Genomic DNA, 22,471 nt, shown 5'->3' on the forward strand with positions numbered 1-22,471 from the left:
AGTTAATCTTTGTTTGGTTAGAAGGCTCAAAGCATCATGACTTTGAGATAGAGATACCACTACATTGAGTAACGCACAGTACAAACCATAGTTTTCTTTTTCTCTCTAATCAAATTCTGCATTCCCTTGCTAAAAATTATATAATTATTTCATAAATCATCTTACAATCAATCAACATACTAATTAGTAGCGCCGGTACTTCATAAAAAAATATAGAATTTTTTTTCTTAAATTTTATTTTACATGATTGCTGCCGCTTGATTTAAAACATAGTTGTGAAAAAGATTGTATTTGTATTGTTACTTGTTGGTGGAAACCATCTTAACTACATAATTAAGCTCCTGGATTTAGGGTTTTTGTTTGGAAGAAGTCTAGCAAGTAATGTGTGAACATTAAATGTGCCGAAAAAAATAATAATTGGGTGTGTGGATATGAATGGTCCGGGTAGTTGCATTGACAATATACTTGCATTTAATTTTACATGTGCACTGTTTATGAACAAAGGTTTCTCCCTTTTATCTTAAAGAGTAATACTACATGCAGTCGTAAAGTGTACAAGCGCCGTGCAGTTGTTTTGAAAAAGAGTGAGGTCTATTATTAAAAAGTTATTATTTTTTCATGTAGGTCCCTTATTTATTCATTTTTTTTTAAGTGATTGCATGACACTTGTGTACTCACGACTGTAACTATCATTTCTCTACCTTAAAATAAAGAAAGACAGACAAAATGGGTGGACGAGACAATGTCATGTATACAGAGACAGACACAACACAACACAAGAATCCAAGATGCTTGGACCGTTGGGCGCCCCATTTGATCATGTCTCCCCACAATCTCTAGTGTTACTGTCTAGATGTGAAATGGTCTGAACAAAACACAATGCAGAAGAAGGAAGCGACTTCAAACCTACTGCTAGAAACTCTAGATCAGTTTAATGTCGGGTGAGCCTAAAACAATGGCCCAAAGAAGCAGAAAACCTAAGATTCAAGATTCCTTAAAAAAAAGGGACAAAAAGCCAACAAAAGAAGAAGGCATCAATATATGCTAGAAGTCAAATAGATGGAGAATCTGCATCATTTGTGTTGAAACGTCACACAAATGAGCAACACAGGATGATCATGTCAATAGATAGTGAAATCATGTCAGATATTCTACCAAGAAGAATTTGCATCACATGAGATATGAGCATTGAAGCATCCAGTGTCCTTCTACACTTTGAATGATTTATAAGATCAAGAACTCTGTGAAAAATCCCCTGGGTTTCAGAAATCTGTGTTTTATGATGAACATATTACTACGCTAATATTACTAACTGAGAAAAATTTTATATAGCACTTCTTTTTTCCTATTGCATACAACTATTATTCAACTTGCCACACTGATAGTATTGACAACTGAATATGCATAGAGAACTGAACAACTGGGAACGTAATTTAAGTTTGAATTAAATCTAGATTGAACTAATAAATGAGGATGGATCTGGAGGAACTGGCACTTCAACAGCTCCTTCCATCATCTGTATGACTTTCTTCATTGTTGGCCTTAGCGATGGATCCTCCTGAATGCACCATATTGCAATCATCACATATCTCTCCACTCTCTTCATGTCAGACATTGCTTCCTCATCATTCCCCAATGAGAGATCCAGTTTCCTCTCTTTATAGCAGTCATACACCCAATCAGCAAGTATCATCTGATCCTCATTCTGTACATCTGCTTCAAAACTCTTCCGGCAGCAGATGATCTCTAGCAGCAATATCCCAAAGCTGTAAACATCCACCTTGACTGTAACGGGCATGTTTCTGAACCATTCAGGGGCCACATACCCTTTGGTTCCCCTGATTCCGGTCATAGTCCGAGTCTGGTCTGTCTTCAAAAGCTTGGCTAATCCAAAGTCAGAAATTCTTGCTGTCAAAGACTCATCCAAAAGGATGTTCTGTGGCTTGATATCGCAATGTATGATCTGGGTGCTGCACTCTTCATGCAAGTACAAGAGCCCTCTTGCAGTTCCTAATGCAATTTGTATTCTTTGGTACCAGTTAGGCCGTGAACCTCCAAAGAGGAAGTTTGCTAGAGAACCACGGCTCATGAATTCATATACAATAAGCCTGTGCTGCCCCTCATTACTGAAACCAAGCAGTTGTACCAAATTTTTGTGATTTGTTCTGCCAATAGCACTCACTTCTGCTTTGAACTCCAGATCCCCTTGTGTCACGATATTGTTCAACTTTTTAACTGCAACAGGCTTACCACGATCAGATTCTAGGGCCCCTTTATAAACTGTTGCAAAAGCACCATGCCCCAGCTCTTCCTTGAATCCTTCTGTAGCTTTTGTTAGTTCCTCATAGGTGAAATTTCGCAGGTTCATGCCTGGCATCACTGGGTATATTTGAACGACCTTTGGCTTAAAATAATCGAAGCGAAAGACAGCCAGAAAGGCCGCCAACAGCAAGAGTAGGTTGAAAAACACCGAGCTGCTTAAGAGCACAGATCCAATAAGGATCAGAGTTGAACGATCTTTCTTCTTAGAATCTGCATCTGAAGGCTTGGAAGTTGAATCATCTTTCCGTATTTTGATCAGGGCATTTCCTCCAACACTGGAGTCCTTCCTTCCATTCGAGAGTGGAAATTTCTTCTTCCAACACTCTCCGTTTCTGAAAATGGCAACAGCGCAGAAACAATCACCCAAGCAAGCATTCCTGCACCAATCCTCAGTTTGGCCTTGAAAATGTTCATAATCAGATAGGGGCCAATCTGTATTTAGCATGGGCTGAAGGTAAAAAAGATCCGTTTCCGGAAATGATTCATTACAACTTTGTTGGATAAAGTTCGCTTTACATCCTTTCCTTACATCATCTGGATCAATGTAAGCGTATCCTTCTGGGCATATGCAAAAAGGTCTTTGATCATCTCCTAGTTGGCAGTAGCTGTTGAAACCACAAGCTCCACCGCCTGTCGCGTCCGTTATGTCTGTGCAGATATTAGAAGGTATGAAGTCGGACATAGGGGACCAAGCCAAAGGCCAACTCATGGAATTCGAAATATTATGGCTTTTTGGGTATACATAATGCCTAAAAACTCCGTCATATTCAAGAATCGCTCTCTGATAAAAGTCTTGCGTAGATCCGGCATTCGATGATATATTATTAACTATGCTTCCGTTTACTGCTGCAATGTATATAAAACCAGACTGGTCGAAGACAACCCGAAAACCACTGCCCACAGTTTCGCTTGACCAATAATCAGAATTAGCAGAGTTCAATGGAAAATCTATAGTTTGAAGTACAAGATTTCCATTCGATTGCAGTGAGAACTGGAATCTTCCGTTTGAGTAATTCGTTTCCGAGTAACGTGCAACAAGTTTTCCGAGCCGAGCAATGGTGTTTGTGGGTAATATTGTATCAGTTGGATGATTAAAGCTCTGCCACAAAAGCACAGAATTCTGGGTTGCCAGCACCAAGTTTCCGCTGTCAAGCATGGCTGCATAGGCAACGGTATCGGAACGCTCTAAATCAGCTCTCCATATCTCTTTGCCTTCTGGGTCGTTGAGCACAAATTGGCCGTCTGTAGTAAGCTCAACTTTGGATCGTCTTGGCACTAGATTATTTCGATTGGCTGCCCAGACAATGGTTTTTTCTGGTATGTTGCTGAACCAGATGGCTAGTAGATAACCCCCATTTTCAATCCGTTGGAAGCCAAAAGAAAAGTCACCAGAAGGCGATGCCCAGGAAGAACCACCGTCCTGCGCTGTCAAGGATGAGCCTAAGGATTGGTTTCTGTAAGTTTGAGCTGAGGTAGAACATGCCATCATCAACAGAAGAAGAAGCAACGAGCTGGGGAGAGGATTTGGCAACGCTAAAGCCATGGAATGCTCAAGTGTGTATATTTCAGGAGATGATTAGTTAGACGGAACAATAATTGAAAGATACACTGGACAATACATTAGTACTTCTCCTTCCAACCATATAAAGAACTCGTATGTAGGGAAATTTCATCGAATGCTTCAGTTTTTTTCAGAGTTTGTTCACAGATTTGACTAGCGACTTTTCTCTGTTCTTTTGCTTAATTCCCATAATTTTGAAAATTTTGAAATCTTCTAATTTTTTGGTTATAATTTTTTTAAATTTTTACGTAAAATAAAATAAATAATTTAATTTTTTTAAATTTTAAAATAAAAATAATATTAATAATATATTTTAATAATATTATAATTTTTAAAATTTTAATCTCAATTCATCTCATTCAATCTTAAAAATAAACTCATTGCAAGACAAAGATGAGGTTACCGGCCAAAGCCAACTTTTTGACAATTTGTTCTGTTTTTTAACAAAAATTTCGGAGAAGTGCTCGATTCATGATAACAAGAAAGATATCACGAAAATAAATTCTCGTAAATTGAAGTAAATTGTTATAATATTATATTAAATTATAAAATAAATTTAATTTATCAGATATATTTATGTTAGTTTTTGAATTTTATTTTTATAAAATCTATTTATTTATTTTTTTTCCAAAATTGTGGAGTGAAGAGATATCACATGTTTGTACAAGATTGGACTCCATGAACTATTAAATTGCAATATTAATAAGAAGATAACCATAAGTAGTACCATTGATGCGATTATATATTATAAATGTTGGAATAGACTTTATTTTTGATTGTTAGTGGTTGTATTCATCAATGTAAGCATGCATGCATGCGTGCATTTTGGGGCAGTCAAGCATTTCGCTAGAGGGGACCTGGATTACCCTACAGGCACTGCATGGTACTCCAATTGACTCATTAACATGCATTTTCAAAACAACTCAGTCGTAATACGTTATCGCTCACTCGTCTTTGACCTGGAAAAGTTGCAGAAACTTCTCTCCTTCGCTTTTTCAACTTGAAAACTCAAAGAATTGTATGAATTTATAAGTTATTAGAGAAGTAATTTTTGCAAATAAAACAGAATTGAAGTAGAACCTTCTTTGCCAAAATTAAAAAGAGTAATCTTACTCATCATCATCTCATTATATAGTATTAGAAACTAAGAAAATGTTACTCTTACCGCTCATTTTTACCGCTCTATTCTACCGCTGTGATTTTTTATTTTTTTTAAAATCTTTTTTACTTAGTGATTAAGAAAGTATTTTTTAATAATATTATATTTTTTTTAAATATTTAAAAGTGTTAAAAAATACATGTAAAAAAAAAAAAGCTTTGCCTAACGGTAGCTCCTAGCGAGAGCTGGGAGCGGTGGATGTAGCGCTACTCTAGAAACTATTTATTATGTTTCACTTGTAGACTTATCATTATTTAATATCACATCAAAAAATATTGAGAGGATGATGATTATAAAAAAAAATGATAAGTAATTTTTTCATTTAAAAAAAAGGATATTTTATTAAGGAAAATTCTATTTGGAAGCCGGTTCTCCCATAGCACACCGCACATTTGTACTTGGCTAACCTGGTCTAGGAGCCACATCATAGTTTGAAGGGCAAACCCCTTTCCCCCATTCTTCTCTCTCTCAGTTTCAGAAGACAACTTTTTCTTTCCTTTCCCCTCCGATGCTTCTCTCTTCTCTCTCTCAATTTGAAATCTACTCCTCTCTCCCCTCGTTGCTTCTCTCTTCTCTTCTCTTTCTCAGTTATAAGTGAAACATAATAAATAGTTTATAATTATTTACTATCACATCATAGGATGATGAGTAACATTTCTTTTGAAAGAAACAAAATTCATTCATAATGAAGATAATTACACAAATCCATAGCAGAATATCTACAAGGCATCATCTAGGAGAACTCTAGAATGAATAAAGTCCAGACAATAATGCAACCATTGAACATTATTTTCAACAAAATAAGCATGTCTTGCAAGTAAGTGAGCAACTTCATTTTCTTGGTGACCAACATGGAGCACATCATACATAACAAACTAAAGAAGAAGACATTAAATTTCTGCAATCACCGACCCCTTCTAGATAAATTGGGTTCTTCGGAACGAATTGCTTCAATAATAATTAAAGAATCCAATTTTAGAATCAAATAAGTCACACCCAAATGCAAAATCAATTGTAGATCCCTTAGAGCATCTGCATCTAGATGTTTAAAGCCCCTAATTCCCTAAATTTTAGCAAAAAAGGAAAAAACTTAACTTTTTGACAAAATCCCTCTACATCATATTCCCTATTTTAGGGAAAGGTTTTTGGGATGTGAAGAGTGGCTTCTTAAATATGGGGAGTCACTATTCATCCCTAAATCATTTTGATTAAATATCTTATTCTAACAAATAAAATAAATTCTTCTTCCAATCATCTACACTTTCTCTCATGCTCATATTTGTTATAGTTTTAAGTAATATTTTTAAAATAATTTAAATAATTACGAAAATTTAAAAAAAAATTTAAAAATATTATCGTACCAGCAAAGAAATAATTTAAATTTTTGTTTAAAATATTCGTTAAAGAGTAATAGTTCAAAACATAAGAAAAAAATATAAAATGGTGAGTAGTTAAGTTTGTAAACGCACATGAGAGAAAAAGTAATAAAGAAAGAATATAGTAATATTATTTTAATATAATAGAGAAATGATAGGGAATGAGATGTAAGAAGTTTTTAAAATATGAGTAAAAGTTTGGAAAAAATTTTAAGAAGTGTGTTTTTTAGCCAAATTTTAAGGAAATTTATAGGAAATCCAATATGAATGCTCTTAGTGCCGCTAAAGTTTCAATATCATTAACTTCAAACACTCTATGTTCCTTTTGACTAGAGGCCATCAAAACGGTTCCTTGAGCATCTCTTAAAATAACTCCAATACCAGTTGACTCAGAAAAACGAAAATAAGGTACCATCAAAATAAAGTTTCACTATACCTTGACGAGGGGCATTCCAAGAGAGCAGAAATTCTTTACACACTGCCACATGCTGACTCTTAACGTAAATATATAACTTTCAACATTCACAAGACAATTATTAACTATTTCTAAAAGAATACAATCAGAATTTTGAAACAACATAAGGTTCCTATATTTCCAAATACCCTATGAGATATTAAGGAAAATCGGAACTAACCTGGAATCAAACTTCATTAATGCCCTTACCAAATATGTAAATCTCCCAGCTTGCCCCAAATAAGATAAAATTTGTGGACATTGAACAATCCAAGTTTCTTGAAGCACTAAATAGCCACAAAGAGCATTATAACGAGCATTATAACCATCTTCCTAAAAAAATTCACAGTGTTCACACAATCCTGATGGACTAATCTCCCTTAAAACTAAATTATGTTTTGTAGGAAGACTATTCTTTCATGCCCTCCACCCAAAATTCTTTACTTTATTGGGCATCTTCAAATTCCAAAATGTCTCCAAAATTACTTGTATCTTCAACATTAGAACTTTAAGCATGATCTACTAAATTGAACAACTGCAAAATTGTATGGTAGCCAGATTTCACATAATAGTAGTGACTCTTGTTTCCTAGCCACATAATTATGTCATCCACCATTACATTCGTGAACATACAGAACCAATCTAGATTAGTAAGAAAGCAATCTAGTCGTTCTGGATTTTCAGAGAAATATGAGTTCTCTTTCAACGCACAGTCTGCCCTCAGCCCTCTTATCGAAGATGGAGCCCTAATTGATGGCTTATAAATAACTTGTGTATTTTGTGTCCAAGTTAATGTATTTGGACCATTAGAAATACCCGTAGATGTTAGAGGCCCAAATCACTTATGACTCGTTGAACAGAGCCCACTTGTGTCATTGTCAACCTCTGCGAGTAATTACCACCAATAGTAACCACATCCTCCATCGATTTTATTATTGAATCACCAAGAATCGGTACAGTGGACATGGATGCAGAAACACCCTTTGTCGACAACACAAATTCATCGCCCAAGTGATAATCAACCTCTAATGGTTTCTCACAAACAACTCGTGAGTGTTCGGCCAAAGGAGGTTTATGGCTACGAGGCACATTATTTCCACCCTCCACCCTTAGCCAAGCACCATAAGGAAAACCATCCCGTTCAAAAGCATCTCTCTTAGCAAGCCACAAATCGTAGTCCCAATCAGCATGGCCTAACCTCCCACAACAATAAAAATAAATAAATTTGGGAGTCATTCATATTTCAAATGAACCTAAAATGATTTTTCCTTCTGATAGACAAAGTCTTTTTACATGAGGCAAGGGTTGATGAATATCGATACAAACATGCACTCTAAACAAAAAAAAAAATTACAACCAGGGGATTGATCAGACAAATCTACATCTTTTATCAAGCTAATAGATGCACTAATACTTTGCACAGTGGAAACATTCATCCCTTTTAAAGGCAAGTCATATACTTAGATGCAAAAGATGGAGATTTCAGTGAAATATAGTATGGTTGAAGATCACCAACATATTCCGTTAAAAGCAACAAATGCTCATCAAATGACCATGTGCTATAGCCAAATACCCTCTTCTTAGCACTCTGTTCAGTGAATTGAACCAAGAACAAATTATCACCCAAATAAAAAAACTTCACTCCTTTAACCAAATTCTACACATTACGCATCATAGTTTTGAAGCCTTGTTAAAGAATTTCCTTATGAATAATTGGAATATGAGACAACTATCAGAATAATTCATCATAGAGTCAAAGGAAGGGTTTCATAGAATAACTTCAGACTTTTAATCCTCAAAAAGAGATATTTTTGCCACTTCTCATATAGATAATGATCCATCATGGGATGGATTTATAACTCCGAACACAACCCAAGGATAAGGATCAAACATGTAAGAAAACAAGAATCAACTCTCAAGTTACAAATTAGACAGACGACAAATGTTAATTAAGATAAGCCACAACAACCGACAGAACAGTTACAAAGAGAATTCCAAATTAGAAATTACTTGATTGTATATAAATTACTCGTTAATAACCAAAGTTGTATAATTCGATTACAACCCTAACTGAATAGACACACCACCACAATCAACTCCTCATATTTCTCTCCATGAAAAGCTGTTAAGATCTCTCTGTTATTTTTGGCAATGCTTGATTCTTGTACTGATATAAATAGTGTGTTTATAGGCTCTGTATATCCCTTGTTTTACAGTTGTATATATTTCCTTTTATTTTGCTTCTGTATAGCTGTAACTTTACGTTATTCCTCTGTAAATCATTATATAAGTAAAACATGAGCCATGCACAAATACAGGCTATTTTTTCCTTATATGGTATAAAGAGGATTTTTTTCCAATGTCTTACTCAACCTCTAAATTTTCGATTCCGCCTATGGAAGAGCTTGCTTCCCTTGATCTATCTTGTTCCAAAACTCATCTTCCTGATATCTCCATCAAATTAGCTTCAACAATTATCTTCTTTGAAAAGCCCAGGTTGTTCCTATTCTACGTGGTTAGGGGCTTCTCGATTATGTCACAAATAATCTTCCTTGCCCACCTATAGTCATACCTAGAATTGATGGTGTTCTCACTCAAAATCCAGTTGCTATCAAATGGCTCCATATTGATCAATTGATCATTGGATGGATCAATAGCTCACTGTTCGATGCTCCCCTCTCTCAGGTGATCAACAATGAGATCTCCTATGAAGCTTGGGACGTGTTGGAAACGTTGAATGGTTGACATACTCGAGATCGTGTCCAACAAATGAAAAGTGAGTTGCAATCACTCATCAAAGGTACTGCTTCAATGGAAGAATACCTTCACAAAGCCAAGTCGTTGGCTCTTACTCTCCACAATGCTGGAAAACCTATGAAAGATGATAATTTTATCATCTGTATACTCAGAGTGTTGGGCTCTGAGTTTGATCCTATAGTTGCTGCTATCAATGCAAGAGACAACTTCCCTTCTCTTGAGGATGTCATCAGCAAGCTACGTGATTTTGAACTCCGAATTTCTACTGATTAAGACATTGCTTCAATCGTTGCTTTTTACACAAATCATGTTGCTGGAAATTCTTATTCTCGTGGGTGTCAAAATCAGCCAAAGTTCAAAATAAATCGTGGTGGTGGACGTTCTCATGGTTGCACAAACACTACTTGTTCTTAGTAAATCTCCTTCCATGGTGGTGGTAAAGCTCCTGCATGTACTAGTTGTATCACTTACTTTCGGTGTAGAGGTCCTAATCACAAAGCCGACAGCTGCTATGCCACCAATGAAGATGCCGAGGGGTACCAAGCATTCCTTGCTGTCCAAACTGGTGATACCACAGATGATACCTAGTATCCCGATACTGGCGCAAACCAACATGTGGCTCCTACAATCACTGATGCTAAAGGTATTCTACCATATATTGGTAAGAACTCTGTAATGGCTGGAAACGGTTGTGGTCTTCTTGTATATGTTGTTGGTCATTTTGATGTTCCACATACATCTCTCACTATCACTAATGCTCTTATTGTGCCTGATATTAAAAGGAAGCTTCTCTAGGTTTCTCAATTTACATCTGATCACAATTGTTACTTTGTGTTCTATCCATGGGGTTTTTCGATTAAGGATCTGAAGATGAGTTGAGTATTGTTTAAGGGCTTGGTTGAAGATGGTCTCTACCTTTTATGTGCAAACTCCACTTCCTTTTCCCTTGTTGCATTTCTAGCTACCAAAGTTTCCAGCAATCTTTGGCATGCACAATTGGGCCATCCAAACCCCAGAACTCTTAAGTCTATACTTCCTTGTTTGCATACTTTAAATTAATGTATTAGTTTTTGTGAAAGTTGCACTCTTGAAAAATCAAAGAAATTATTTATTTCCTTTCATATTGTCCATGCTAAATCTATTCTTCACACTCTTCACATGGATGTGTGGGGTCCAGCTACCATCCGGCTTTAGATTTTATTTAGTTGTTATTGATGAGTATTCATGATATATATGGCAACTTCCCATGGCTCGTAAATCTGAAGTGCGTCATATACTTCTTTCATTTTTTCAAATGTTGGAAAATCAATTTCAAACTCGCGTGAAAATTGTTCAAAGGTTTTGTTCTCTACTAATACCTCAACAACCACTACACCATCCTCTCATCAAGCCCTTCGACATCATGGTTCTACTCGCACTCACCCAATGGTTACTAGGAACTAGGATGGTACATGAAGGCCTAAAGTTTAGTTCTCTACTCGCCATCCCATTCCCACTTGTTTTGTGACTAAATTGACTGCTTAGCCTACAAAGCCTTGCACTTATAAACAGGCCATCAAAGACCTTATTTGGCAGTAGGCCATGCAATCTGAATTTGAGGCTCTCCATGCCAATAAGACGTGGACCTTAATTTCCAAAACTGTCAATATGAATTTGGTGAGTAGCAAATGGGTTTTTAAAGTCAAGACACGAGCCGATGGATCTATCGAACGATATAAGCCCGTCTTGTGGCAAGGGACTTTACTCAACTTTCGGGTCTTGATTATGATGAGACTTTCAGCCCTGTTGTGAAGCCTGCTATCGCCTTCACAAGGCTCTCTATGGTCTTATATTCATTAAATAGGTTTTCAAAGGTGCCCGTATGATAATTCTCTATTTTTCCGTCGTCATGGTCAGGATATCTTGCTTCTTTTAATTTACGTGGATGACATAATTATAACCTGTTCTTCAAATTATTCTATTAATGATTTTCTATCTCATTATATGTCACAAGTATTTCACATGAATGACTTGGGAGCTTTGCAATATTTTCTTGGTTTATAAGTTGTGCGTGATAGCACTACCTTAACTCTCAGTCAGACACATTACCTATTGTCCCTTCTCCAAAAATTCGGTCTTGATGGAACAAAGCCAGTATCAACTCCTCTAGCATTTGGCACTCAACTCTCTGCATCTGATGGTCCTCCACTATAGATCCAACCTTATATCGTCAGATGGTTGGTTCCCTACAATACTTCAAGTTAACTTGGACCGATGTTGCTTATGCGGTACATTTTGTATGTCAATTTAAGCAAGCTCCATGTGCACCACATCTAGTTGTTGTGAAACGCATTTTCAGGCACCTAAAGGGTACTATAAACCTTGGTCTTCGCTTTGTAAAGAGTCCCCTTTCCACTCTCATTGGCTACTGCGATGCGGACTGGGCTTGATCCCGTGATGACCGTCGATCGACTACTAGGTTTGCCATTTTTATGGGTGAAAATTTGTTATTGTGGGGAGCAAAGAAACAAGCTACGGTCTCAAGGTTGAAGCTGAATATTGAGCCCTCGCTTCCACCACAGTCGAGCTTATGTGGTTTATGAATTTATTTCAAAGTCTTGGCTACTCCATTTCGTGCCCCACTCTTCATTATGATAATAACAGTGCTCTGAGTATTGCTAACAATCCAGTCTTCCACCACAGAACAAAGCACATCGAGATCGATGTTCACTTTGTCCGTGAACAAGTTGCTCGTGGAGTTATCCAGCTTGCGCATATTTCTGGACAGAACCAAGTGGCTAACATCTTCACCAAGTCTTTGTGCAGTCTGAAATTTACATCCAACTGTAGCAAGCTCTGTATCGAACCAGTCCTGCCTTGAGCTTGAAGGGGAATGAAGAGACACACTACCGCAATCTACTCCTCATATTTCTCTCCATGAAAAGCTACTAAGATCTCTTTGTTATTTTTGGCAACAGCTCTGCTATCTACAATCGACGGTGGGGAACTGCCGGGTAATCGGTTGACGTGGCACAATTGATATATTAAAAAAAAAAACAAAAAACAGAGTAAACGGACGTGAGCCCTCGTCCTCCCCTTAAGCTCCAACCTTCACTTCTTTGAGAGTTCACTGAAAGTCCGTTGGTAATTGAAATAGCGACTACCATATACCATGTGCCATTAAAGTAAGAGAAGCAATGAAATAGGAATAATATGAAGGGACGAAAACACAGTAACTGCGCTACCCAGTCCAAATCAGGATGCACTGCACTACCCAGGGACTATTATAGCCACCTATGGCCATAAGCTTGCCGGAGTTTTCTGTTGCCAGGGAAGAGCTTCTCTGACAATGGGGTGGCCAGATCTGACGAACAGAGGCATGCCTAGATCAAGATGGGGGAAAGGGGATTTTGAGAAAGCGGAAAGATGGGAAAAGTGATTTCGGGGGAATGAACAAAACAGTTTTTTCGGAGCTTTGGAAGATAGATTTTTTACGATGCTTGGGTAAGATGAAGGAACTTTTGTGCTTGGGGAGCATTTTTGTTTGAAAGTTAGAAATGAGAAGATTGAAGACGTTGATAAGAAGATGGAGGAATGCTGAACCGCTTGGAAAAAAATGAAATGGTACCGTTTTATTTAGTGCCATATGGGACACGGTTACCCAGCAGTTTCCCCAACCGATTATATCCAGCATTTTTCTTTTGGCAATGCTTGATTCTTGCACTGATGTAAATAAAGTGTTTATAGGCTTTGTATATTCTCTCTTTTATAGTTGTATATCTTTCCTTTTGTTTTGCTTCTCTACCGCGGTAACTTTACATTATTCCTCTGTAAATCATTATATAAGTAAAACATGAGCTATGCACAAATGCAGTCTATTTTTTCCTTACACTAACAATAGCCAAAACTCATAGCTAACGTACTCTTAGCCCAAGACTGCTTCATCAGATGAAGCCCCACAAAAAAACAAAGTAAATGATATTTTTCATCTTAAATTTTGTCTTTTTCAGTCACACGAGTTGATGCAGTATATTTTCAATAGCTTTCTATTTAAGTTGTTAGCATAAGAAATGATTTGATCTGCATTACATCAATTGATGTCATTGGAGATGAAAAATCAAAGATAAAGCCAAAGTCATATAAACCACAAAACTAAAAGTGGAACAAGACAAAACCAGAGTAAAGCAAGTAATTTGACAGCAAGTACTCAATCTTGCGCACACTAACTGGCTAGCTCTTTGTCTGCAAGATCATAGTCAGAAAGTCGACCAAATGCATATGTAGTGCATGAGTTTATAGACTTTACAGGTCAAGCAAACATCTCTTAAGCACAGCTGGATGAATGCAATGCCTATTCTTAGGTGTCCCACAACTTGAATGGTCCATGAATGCAATGAACTTGCGCTTTTGAATTATTATTACGAGTCCATATCAGCATTTATGGATGTGAAAATATGAACAAGCTATATACCCTTTTCGAGACGGCCGGTTTTCTTCTGGCATTAATTAGTTTGGTCACCGTTGCGTGCTTGAGGATGACCAAGACGTCATCTCAGTAATATACACACTTTCAGAGATTTGTGGACCAAAACCAAGCAAGACCTCCTAGTTTTGACTATCTATAACAGCCAAGAGTTCACGAATCTCCATCTGCTTCATCTGCCATGAAGTCAATCATCTTAAACGAGCACCAATTTAGGTTAATTTATTACAAAAAAGAAAAAAGAAAAAAAGAACTCACTGGTGGTTGATGAAGAGCACTGTACTTGTAGTTATAAAAATCAGATATTGTGGTGGTTGCAGCCTTAGAATCAGTGAGGATCCCGCTTAGAAGAGGTATTCCCTCCGGAGAGAATTGGGATTTCTAGAGATAAGTGTAAGATTCAGCTCCCATGCATGCAGGTTCCTGATCTTCCAAATTAAGGAGGTTTTGAACGGCTTGATATTGTCATTTTTGTGTTTTTTTTTTTTTACAACTATATGCTACAGGGCATGGATATGGACATGCATGGCCCTGTTATTTCTGATCTAGGGCTACTGTTATATGAGTAACAGGAGATAAATGTAATGGGAGAACAAATGAATCAAGCCACCTGACTTCTTCTTCTTCTTCTTCTTCCTCAACTTCTTTTTGTCTTTTTCTCACCATAACTAAGAGCAGCAAGGAGATTGGGAGCTTGTACTAAACACCCATTATATGGTGGATTTTCACGTTTCACATTTCGATCATAGGTCTCAGTGTCAAAACACTGAAAATCTCAGTATTTTATATATAAGAAATACTTAACTATAAAAGAGTTACACAAAAATAATCATACAAACTGACGCGACTTGATATAGTTTATTAGATTATAAAGTTATTTTTATTGTAATAGATCTAACGGACTACATAAAACTATTTCAGCTTGTATATTTACTTTTGTTTAATCCCTTTATAGCTATAGTTATTCTTCATTATCAGCAATTTCTGTGTTTTAGCAAGCTATGCTGCAAATCCCACCATCACCACAACATGCATGGGCGATTGAACCTAGGAAAACAACCCTGCGCGCAATACATATGGTAATCTCCGCAGAGTTTATGTGATATTCAAGATTGCAAGAGCCATTAAGGCGTTAGTGGATATGTGACAAGTCTCCCCCATCCAGCTTATAAAGGGGAATTTAATTATCATCAACTGACTATAAGGATCTTAATGGTGATTAATCTAACTTCTTAAATTACTAATAATGATAGCCTTCTAATTATTTTTTTATAGTTCTTTTACAACTAACCAATGTGACTGTGCCACCTCATTATTAACCGCGTTAATATTTTCTTAATTTAAATGTTTTAATATTATAAAATTATTCTCTATATCATTATTCTTAAATTAGCGTACGTGTAAAATAGGGTCATGCTAAATAAGGGTCCAATGTTGCAAAAAAAGACCACATTTTTTGTATTGCGCAAAGTTTCCATGGTCGTCTTAACAATTTATAGTTTATGCTTGAAACCAGACACTTGTCACCTTCGTCAATCTCGACGTGATAAAGTTGGAACTCCCGTATTATAGCAGCGATACGTTGCTTTTCAGCGCGATAAATTTGGGGGATCCATCGTTCAACTTATCGTGGCGATTATACAGCGTGGCCCCGACAACCATCTTTTAGCGTTTAAAAAATTTCGATTGCGTTTTCGTCTGTTTCGATTTCGCCTTAATAGCTACAAATCCCCAATCCTGTGAGCTCCCAAAAGAACCCTAAAACCCCAAATCCGATCTCACTGGCTCCGATTGAAGGTAAATTTCTATCCCTTTGACCATTTTCCCGAATACCCAAGTCCTAATTCATTCAATTTTCCATTTTTTAAGATTTTCTTTCTTTTAAATTTCTTAGATGTGTGAATGTTTAGGTAACGGAAAAGATTTAAAATGTCTGAGGAGGGAGGAGAAGGAGTAGGGACGAAGAAGAGGAGGAGTGCCCGGATATTGGAATTGGAGGGAGAGAAGGAGAAGAAGAAGAAGCACAACGACGGCAAGGACCAACAGGAGGACAAACCCCAGCCCAAACCAAAATCCAAATCCAAAGCCATGGTTGAGGCTTCTCAGGATTCTCAGCAAGAGGACCCGGAGGACGACGAGCAGCATGAGAACCGTGGAGAGCATGAGGAGGAGGAGGAGGAGGAGCAAAGGCCAAGTACGACGGAAGCAGCGGCAGACGCACCCGCTGTTGAAGAAGAAATACTTGAACACGTGGCCGTTACTTTTGTTGCTTCCCCATTCCAACAGGTCTCTCTTCTATTCTTCCAAACTGCTTTATTTTTATTTTGTGACAAAATAAATTAATAAAATAATATGAGTTCCTCTTTCCATTTTGTTGCTTTGCTGGCTTTAATTCGAAACAATATATTATTTGCACATCGTTTACATTTATTTTTTTAAAATAAATATCTTTGATGATGAGTTATTATAGGGAAATGTGTGTGCAAGGCGGGCAGATAACATTATCCTTTTAATTTTTTTAATTGATTAATTGGTAAAAGAGAATGGAAGTGGTGAAGTCCATCAAACATAAACCCTGAAGAGAGAGGCTTTCATTTAAATAAGCTCTGTTGTATAGTGTATGTATAAAAGCTGGTGGATTATTATGAAAAATATCACCTGGATATGTTAGATGAATGAGCTCTTGTTCGAATATAACGTTCCTTCTGAAAACAGAATGGAGAGTCAGATCATGATGTTAAAATCTATCAGGTATTCGTATAATCAACCAAAACAGGGAGATACGTTATATTAGCTGGATGCGTTGGGGGTTTCTTAGTTTGTAAGTAAAGGATGACTGTTATTGTAGTTGGTCACTTCGGTTACAATAATATAGATTGGGTGTCTATTATAATATGTACAAATTGGATGTTCTAACCTATATTATCTTTTCTTTTGTTTGGCTAAATTGATTAAAAGAAAAATCATATGATTTAAATACTTGCTGCCGTAACTGTGTGATTATTTGTTCATCATCAGTGTTGTTAATCTGAGAAGGGAAGTATGTGAGGTATTGGCAACTCAAAACACTAAGGGCATATTGGGATGCTTAAAGTATCTCACGTATTTTGTAAATATTAGTGAAATGATTTGAATGAAAATATTTTATTGGGTTTTGGAAGATTAGAGAGAAAAAATTGAATAAAATTATTTCATAAAATATGTATTGTATTGGAGTTTGTGAAAGTGAATAGATAAAGTTAAAAAGTTGTTTGAATATAATTTTTGTTTTGAAGTTTGTAAAAGTTGTATTGATTTTTTTGTTTGAGTAATAATTAGGTAATGATTGAATGAAAAATTTACAATTTGAAATAGGGAAGTATTTTGTATTTGAGTGATATTTGAGAATGAAGTTATGAAAAACTTGGGAATTTTGGCGTTACCCAAACATGCCCCGAAATTTCTTTCTGCCAGTCCATTGTATAGGTTATTTGGGTCTTCCCTTGGTAATACTTGGGAAGTGTCAGAACGTGTTTTTCCCTTCTTTTTATTTTTATTTTATTTTATTTTATTTTGACTTTGAACTCTACAGAAGCAGTGTGTTTCAGTTGTCCTTGCCAGCCTTGGCTTTTCCCTACATTCACTCTGGTTTTGAAGTTATCCTAGTCTTGGTCTACCTTTTAGAAATATGCATTTTTTTTTTCTTTTCTAAAAGCTGAATGAAAGTGTCTCTATCAAATGAATATACATCCCATAATTTAATAATGGGATGTTGATGTCAACGTTGATGATGATGTGAGTTGGTGGCCATCACAGTATTAGGTGTAGAGAATGGTATAGGGATGTGATAATGCAGTTCCTTAACTTGTTTGCATCATTTAACTCATGGATACAAACATACATACTTGTCCATAATCATACCCATCAATGGTTGTCTTTGCATGACTATAATAAAAAAATAGATTTTATTTATACACTCAAATGGTTCCTGAATTGTCCAACAAGGGCTGTAGTTATTTAGTTGCATTGTTTTGTTGAGGAGATGTTTCTTAAGATATTTTCTTTGTTCTCTGCAGATATCTGGCTGTAAATGAACAGAGCTGTTAATGAACAGCTCAAGTTCTACTCGTATAAATTCAATTTTGAGTTTGGTTCATTTAATAAATGGACCAAACTTAAACAAATATTAAACTCATTTATAATATTATCCAAACTCGTATAAACTTCACTCAAGTTGTATACGATTGTGAAAACTCGTCGAATTTCATATTTATTATTTTTACATAATATATTTACAAGAGAGAATCATGTTGCTAATGTGAGGATATTTAAATCCTTATGAATCTAAGTCTGGATATAGATATTGTATGAATGTATATAACCTTTATAAAGATATTAATATAAATACAAAATTTGTTAGTCAAAATTTTTAGATGAAGTCATGATATATAATATTGAATATCTATTTTTGTGACAAACAGTTATTTATATTGATTACAAATTCAAGATTTGTCAATTTAAATTTCATAAGTTCATATATATAGTTTACATTATAACTTAGATTATGTAATCTTAACATAATTAAGTAACTAATATTGAATGCAAAATTATGAAAAATGTATAAGATTTCAGTGATAATTGTTTTTAATTTAAGAAAATAATGAATTGTAACTTGCGAATAGTCTCAAACTAAAAAGAAAAAGAGTAACCATGAACTTGTATGAAAAATAAATGAATGGATCGTGCAAGTAAAATGTAGCTTGGTTATAGCCCTTTCTATGTAGGTTTGTTCAGAGCAGATGGAAGATTCTGGAATTTTATCTGCTCAAACAAAAGGCAGAATAACGACTGATTGCATTGTGGCATGTGAAGCATTACACATGTTTCAATAGGTTTAGTTACATTTTGCATGTGCATAGGCCACACAAACAGGCAATTGATGTTGCCATTCATTACTCTTTTATATAGAACATTGTGGATGCAGCACAGCCAGGCAATATGGACACTCCATCTGATCAGCTACTCAGTGACTCGTCCATGCATATGCCCCTTCTTGGGAAGTCATCAGAGCCATCAGAGCTTTCAGTGGACACACTAACACCATCAGATGGTATACGTTACTGATTACTGTTTGCTAAGTTTTGTTAGTACTTTATATTTGCTGGGTCATTTGTTTTGCATGTATATTCAGCTTGCACTTCAATCAGAAAGAAAGGGCGAGGACCTGCAAAAGGCTTGAAGTTGGCTAAGAGAGCACACGAAAGCAGGGATGGAAAGTTGGATATTGAGTTCTCTGACATGTCTGATTCAGCAGTGGGGCCAAATCAGCGAATGTTTGTGGATGAAGTGGTCCAACAGATGAGGATTCATGCACCGCTTAACGTTAAGAAGTGGGCGGATGTACCGCAGGAGGCAAAGGATAATATTGTGTCAGCTGTGTTGGTAAATAGGATAAATATATTATTTTATCTTATTTATTTGTGATTTTTCATATTTTTACTTTATATCGGTGTCTAATATGTTTCCTTGTATGGTTTCAGTGCAGGTGGAGAATCCAGGACACACCCTTGCGAAGAGCCAGTATATTAAAGTTAGCAAATCGGAGATACCGGGGTTGGCGAGCAAAACTCTCCAAGGACTTTAGTAAGTATGATAATGATGAAGATCGCAGACAGAATCGGCCTAAGGAGGTCACAGAGCAGCAATGGGAGACTCTTATTACATACTTTGGTACTGATGAATTTAAGGTAAAATGTTATTTTGTTACATACTCAAGTAAATGTAAATTTCAGGTATAATTTACTGCATCTCTTATATGCTAGTTACTTTATTTTCCTCCTATAGCTTTTAATATGTACATCGCATGAACTACTTGTATGTTCATCCTATGTAGGCTATTAGTGATAGAAACAAAGAAAACCGAGCAAAGCAAAAGACAGGTAAAATCACAGGCAGTAAGTCTTTTGCTGCTGTGAGTTATGATGCGGTGAGTAGAAAGATTAATGAAAAATGTAAAAGTAATTGGTTGTGTTTTACATTGGCATTCAAGATTTTTCGTAATTTGTAATTTTTAACTTCCTTACAGCGTGACCCCGTGACTGGTCAGCAGCCTAGTGAATTCAGGACATGGGTTCTGTGCCATCGTCATCCTGATGGCACATGGAGTGATGAAACTGCACGACAGATTTATGTATTACCAGTTTCATGCTTTGCTCATTTCTCTCATTTTTGTATGTGCTTTGCTTGATGTATGTTCAATACTCTTAATGCAGGAACAAGTTTCCGACTTAATTTGTCAGCGGTCACAGCAAGAGGGGGTGCCACTCTCGCCACCAACTGAGGATGAATTGTTTCTGTCAGTGATTGGTTCCAGACCAGGCTACCTACGAGGCCAGAAACGTGGGTCTAATCAGGCACTGAAACAGGTGACTGTTGATGTTCAAAAGGAGCGTGATGCACTTGAAGAGAAGCTTGGCGAGATGAAGCAGAAGTTGCAGGAGGAAAGTGCTGCACGGACCGTGATACAGGCACAACTACAGGCAGAAAGTGCAGCACGTGCTGAGATGGAGGCACGGCTGCAGGCAGAGAGTGCTGCACGGACTGCAATGGAGGCACGACTGCGGGCTGAGTTTATGGTTGCCCTTGATGGCCTACGATCTCAAACCTCTTCTAGCAGTGTAAGTTCTAAGTTGATATTTTATTTTGATGGTTAGTTAACATGATATATTATAGCATAGTACTAGTAAATTTAGCATAATTCAATAGAAATACATGTTTTCAAGCCGGTGGAGGCCTAAAATGGGCTGCCTAAACCTTGGGTAGGCCATGGGCCTCAGATGGATTTGTGAGAGACAGAAGCTGACTGCACCATGTTCTTACTGAAGGTAAAACATGTTCAAGAAACTAGAGTGTTAGAGTTTAACGTTTTCTTCTTCCATTTTAAATCACCAATGAGGTCATTCTGATTCATAATTATTGGCTTGGTCATGCTTCATATGTTTTTTATTTATTTATTTATTTTTAATCTAGATGAATCATAAATGGGAAAGAGGTGAGTGGCCATTCAGCAGTGCTTTCCTCGAATACTTTTAGGTAGATGGTTGATTCAATCAGCAAGCATGCTGCATCTGCTTCCAGTCCATTTCATTTAACCTTTGATTTGTTTCTCGTATAATTTAATTTTCGATTGAGTGAAATTGTGTGATTTACTGAATTTTAGAACATTATCATAGGAAAAGACTTCATCTTTATCTTCATTGTCTCTGAGGTTTCCTCATAAGTGTATTCTGAAGCAACTATAGTGATATGATTGGTCAGGGAGGTTTACATCGTGAAGGAAGGAGTGTAGTTCTGTTGGCTGCTTTGGAAGCTAAATTTTAATCGATATAAATTAATCAATTTTTCTTTTTTGTCTCCTCAGAAGCAGCATCAGCAGTGAAGAAAAAGAGTTTAGTGTGTCAAGTTCTACTCCCGGAGGGATTTCTCTTTGCTTCATCTGAATTTGGGCTTTGTGGAAGTGAAACCCTTGCCCTTCCCCCTCTTTCGGCGCAAGGCAGATAGTGATTTCCCTACTGATGCTATTTCCTGGTAGTCCAATCATTGATGTAAGCCTCCCTGACATAACATTCAGCCACTTCATGTGTAGGCTTCTGGCTGAAGTTCATTAATGCAGTATAAATCGAGTGAACTTTGAGCAGATCCGAAGTTTATTATTGCAATCCTCTGGTTATGGATGAAATCTGCGCTTAGCTGGTTGCGGGCTAGCTGAGCATTAAGGATGGATCGAAAAGTTTTCAGTGGAAGAAGGCATGTTAATCTTGAGGTAGGTCAGTGCCTTGAAATAGTGTGATGAACAGGATACAGCCAGTCGACTGTATAGTCACAAATGCATTAAAAAAAAAAAAAAAAGAAAGAAAAAAAGAAAGAAATTGATCTCTTAAATGGACTCTATCTAGTATCTGGGATTGTCGCAGTAACAATTGAGCTATGTAATGTATATGTGCTTGAGGCAGTTCTGGACCTGCTAGGGTGGAAATTTGCAAAAAAGGCAGTATTGATAGATGTGATGAACTAAATTGTTTGAACAAGTTAACACAACCGTGGCAATGTTCCGATGCCTCAATTAACTCTTACTAAAGCATTGTTGTCTCGGTTCCACAGGGGATTGTTTATACCATATATCTTTTACTTGTTTAGTAAATTATAATACTCTTTTACTTTTCGCAAGGTCTATCAGTTTGTTTATTTATTTAGTTTTTTAGCTATGAAATTTGAGAGGTATTAGAACCTCCCGGCATAGATCCCCATGGTTCCTAAGGACCAGGGCGCACAATATCAACGGGCAGTTACACTGGCTCCTTTTACATGCTGATGTGGTGCATTCACATGACGCCACGACATC

General features: G+C 36.6%; 2 protein-coding genes across 3 annotated transcripts; one reads left to right on the forward strand and one right to left on the reverse strand.

Moving 5' to 3' along the window:
• Window positions 1-1,365: 1,365 nt before the first annotated feature.
• On the reverse strand, window positions 1,366-4,058 carry LOC121241718 (G-type lectin S-receptor-like serine/threonine-protein kinase LECRK3). Its single transcript, XM_041139604.1, has one exon. The coding sequence runs from the start codon at window positions 3,863-3,865 to the stop codon at window positions 1,451-1,453; it is 2,415 nt and encodes an 804-aa protein (XP_040995538.1). The 5' UTR covers window positions 3,866-4,058; the 3' UTR covers window positions 1,366-1,450.
• Window positions 4,059-15,559: 11,501 nt separating this feature from the next.
• Window positions 15,560-22,267, forward strand: LOC121241311. Of its 2 annotated transcripts, none has more exons than XM_041139030.1 (9): window positions 15,560-15,888; window positions 15,986-16,377; window positions 19,039-19,180; window positions 19,262-19,512; window positions 19,611-19,817; window positions 19,964-20,056; window positions 20,156-20,260; window positions 20,343-20,747; window positions 21,491-22,267. In XM_041139030.1, exons 2-9 carry the CDS (start codon window positions 16,021-16,023, stop codon window positions 21,506-21,508), a joined length of 1,578 nt encoding a protein of 525 aa, XP_040994964.1. In that variant the 5' UTR covers window positions 15,560-15,888; window positions 15,986-16,020; the 3' UTR covers window positions 21,509-22,267. The 2 variants fall into 2 exon arrangements, with proteins under 2 accessions (XP_040994964.1, XP_040994963.1); XM_041139029.1 differs by having other exon boundaries at window positions 15,561-15,888; window positions 16,002-16,377.
• Window positions 22,268-22,471: the final 204 nt, after the last annotated feature.

The sequence above is a fragment of the Juglans microcarpa x Juglans regia genome, chromosome 7S, assembly GCF_004785595.1.
Source record: "Juglans microcarpa x Juglans regia isolate MS1-56 chromosome 7S, Jm3101_v1.0, whole genome shotgun sequence".
NCBI classification, from domain to species: domain Eukaryota; kingdom Viridiplantae; phylum Streptophyta; class Magnoliopsida; order Fagales; family Juglandaceae; genus Juglans; species Juglans microcarpa x Juglans regia.